At 50.0% G+C, this 2,697-nt stretch overlaps 1 protein-coding gene across 1 annotated transcript; it reads right to left on the bottom strand.

The window, feature by feature from the left end:
• Positions 1 to 803: 803 nt before the first annotated feature.
• LOC139833895 (uncharacterized) lies at positions 804 to 1,775 on the bottom strand. Its single transcript, XM_071824267.1, has one exon. It carries the CDS (start codon positions 1,773 to 1,775, stop codon positions 804 to 806), a length of 972 nt encoding a protein of 323 aa, XP_071680368.1.
• Positions 1,776 to 2,697: the final 922 nt, after the last annotated feature.

Below are 2,697 nucleotides of genomic sequence, written 5' to 3'. Positions count from 1 at the left end.
ATCTATGTGCTACTCTAGTGATGTTATTAAAGTAGTCTATTCCTCCTCCATGATGTAATGTTGGCAGTGTGTGCATCATGAAGTACTTGGTTTATGCTATGATTGTGATCTCTCGTAGATTATGAAGTTAACTATTACTATGATGGTATTGATGTGATCTATTCCTCCTTTCATAGTGTGATGGTCACAGTGTGCATGCTATGTTAGTACTTGGTTTGGTTGTGTTGATCTGTCATGCACTCTAAGGTTATTTAAATATGAACATTGAATATTGTGGAGCTTGTTAACTCCGGCATTGAGGGTTCTTGTAGCCCTACGCAATTAGTGGTGTTCATCATCCAACAAGAGAGTGTAGAGTCTAGCATCTATCTATTTATTCTGTTATGTGATCGATGTTGAGAGTGTCCACTAGTGAAAGTATGATCCCTAGGCCTTGTTTCCTAAATACTGCTATCGCTGCTTGTTTACTGTTTTACTGTATCTGTACTGCCCGCAATATTACCACCATCAACTACACGCCAGCAAGCACTTTTCTGGCACCGTTACTACTGCTCATATTTATTCATACCACCTGTATTTCACTATCTCTTCGCCGAACTAGTGCACCTATTAGGTGTGTTGGGGACACAAGAGACTTCTTGCTTTGTGGTTGCAGGGTTGCATGAGAGGGATATCTTTGACCTCTTCCTCCCTGAGATCGATAAACCTTGGGTGATCCACTTAAGGGAAACTTGCTGCTGTTCTACAAACCTCTGCTCTTGGAGGCCCAACACTGTCTACAAGAATAGAAGCTCCCGTAGACATCAAGGAGGCCGTCCGAGAGTTTGGGAGAAGTGATCGAAAATCAAGTTGCCCTTATCTTCATGCGTCACGACCCAGCCCGAGTTATGCCTGAGCCTGAGGATGTGATTCTTGCGCTTTCTGGCATTGACTCGAAGATGGAAGAATTTGGTATTAGCATCGCCTTCGCGGAGGTAGCGGATTCTAGAAGCTTGACGCTTGCGAGATCTTTCCAGAGCAGCGAGACCTTTGACCCGACGTTTTAGACTGGCGCGGAGCCATCTTTCCTCTTGAGAGAGCGAGCGAGATTCAATATCCAATTGAAGAATGGCATCGAGGGCCGTAAGGAGCTGCTGCTTGTAGTCGGAGAAGAGCCCCTTACTCCAAGCTCTGAGCCTAAGCGTCATGGACTTCAGCTTGTGGTTGATGACATGAACCGACTGAGAGTGTGAGGATGGCGTGGACCAGGCTTTTTGGAAAACTTCCGTGAATCCTGGCATCTTGGGCCAGAAGGACTCGAAGCGAAAGACCGGAGGCTTACGAGGGCCACTCTGGTTGGAGAGAAGAAGCGGGCAATGGTCTGAGAGGGAGAAGGATAGGGCATGCAGCACGTGATGTTCGAACCCCAGGTCCCATGCAGCTTTACAGAAGGCCCGATCTAACCTCACAAGAGTAGGAGTCTCTCTCTCATTGCTCCAAGTGTACTTCCTATTTTGTAGTTTCAACTCCTTGAGCTGGCAGTTGGTGAGTGTCCTTCTAAAAAGACTCATTAGCCCGAAGTCCAGGTTGTCGTTTTTCTTGTCTTCCGCCCGATAAATGAGATTAAAATCCCCGACGATGAGCCACATGGAGTCGTCCGCGGGCTTGGAGGCGATGTCCTCTATAAGGAAGGCTTCCTTCTCGGCATGATCGGAGGGACCATATACCGCGGTCAGCTTGAACGAAGTACCACAGGCACGAACAGAGACATTTGCCGAAATCAGATGGGTGCCCATATGGATGTTGGAGATGTCCACATGCTCATCATTAAAGGATGCCACCCCTGGTGCCGAGAGCCAGGCGATGCGTGATGGAGCGAAGCCGAAAACCACCAATATAAGAGGTAGTTTGTTGGTCTAGCTGATCCAGCTTGGTTTCTTGAATGCATGCGATGTGACATGAGGTGTCAGCAAGAAAAGCATGGACGGTGTCTTTATGGCCTTGTTCGTTCAGCCCACGAGTATTCCAGTCCGCAATGGAGAGGTCTGGCCCAATCATGATGACGGAAGACAAACAGCTGATAGTTTGAAGACACACCCACAAGCGAGACAGCAGACAAGTAGCAAGAGCGATCACAGACACTTGTACAACAAAGGCGAAACCGCACAAACGAGGAACGACAAAGAAGCTAGGCGGACACGTCCTGTGCAACAGGCTCACACCCTCCGGGGCCTCCCATGGCGATAAGGGAGTCATCAGCTTCTGCCATGTTGCGAATGTTGAGCTTGGAAAGCTTGGAGAAGGCGTCAATCGTCGTGTTCGCGAGCTGCGTGCTGAACTTATTGATACAGGCCTTCCGCGCCTCCAGCAAGGGCACACCCTCCGCAGCCACGCCCATCTTGGAGTTTAGGACCTGCACCGCCTTGTCCAAGGCATGCATCTTCAGCTTGTTACCCAACCATGCGCAACGGCGAGTCTCGGAGACGGCCTGCACCTCAGGCTTCCTTGGCAGCTTCGGCACCGGTGTAGGGCATGGAAGAAGCGGCTCCATCGGCTGCACGAAGAGTTTGCCAACGACGGAAGGAGCGGAGTCCTTGCTCGCGACGTTGCCATGCTCGGGGAGGAGGACCTCAACATCCAAAATGTCCTCCCACGACTCCGGAACTTCGACGGGAGAGAGAGGTGGCGCAGGTGGTGCGTCAAGAGGAAGCGGAGTTA

The sequence above is a fragment of the Lolium perenne genome, chromosome 7 (genome assembly GCF_019359855.2).
Source record: "Lolium perenne isolate Kyuss_39 chromosome 7, Kyuss_2.0, whole genome shotgun sequence".
Classification (NCBI taxonomy): domain Eukaryota; kingdom Viridiplantae; phylum Streptophyta; class Magnoliopsida; order Poales; family Poaceae; genus Lolium; species Lolium perenne.
The sequence above is the reverse complement of the archived record's forward strand: the minus strand, read 5'-3'. Positions and strand labels throughout refer to the sequence as shown.

Excerpts from the sequence above, each read along its gene's own strand:
- LOC139833895 (XM_071824267.1), bottom strand. The coding sequence starts at position 1,775 with ATGGGCACCCATCTGATTTCGGCAAATGTCTCTGTTCGTGCCTGTGGT.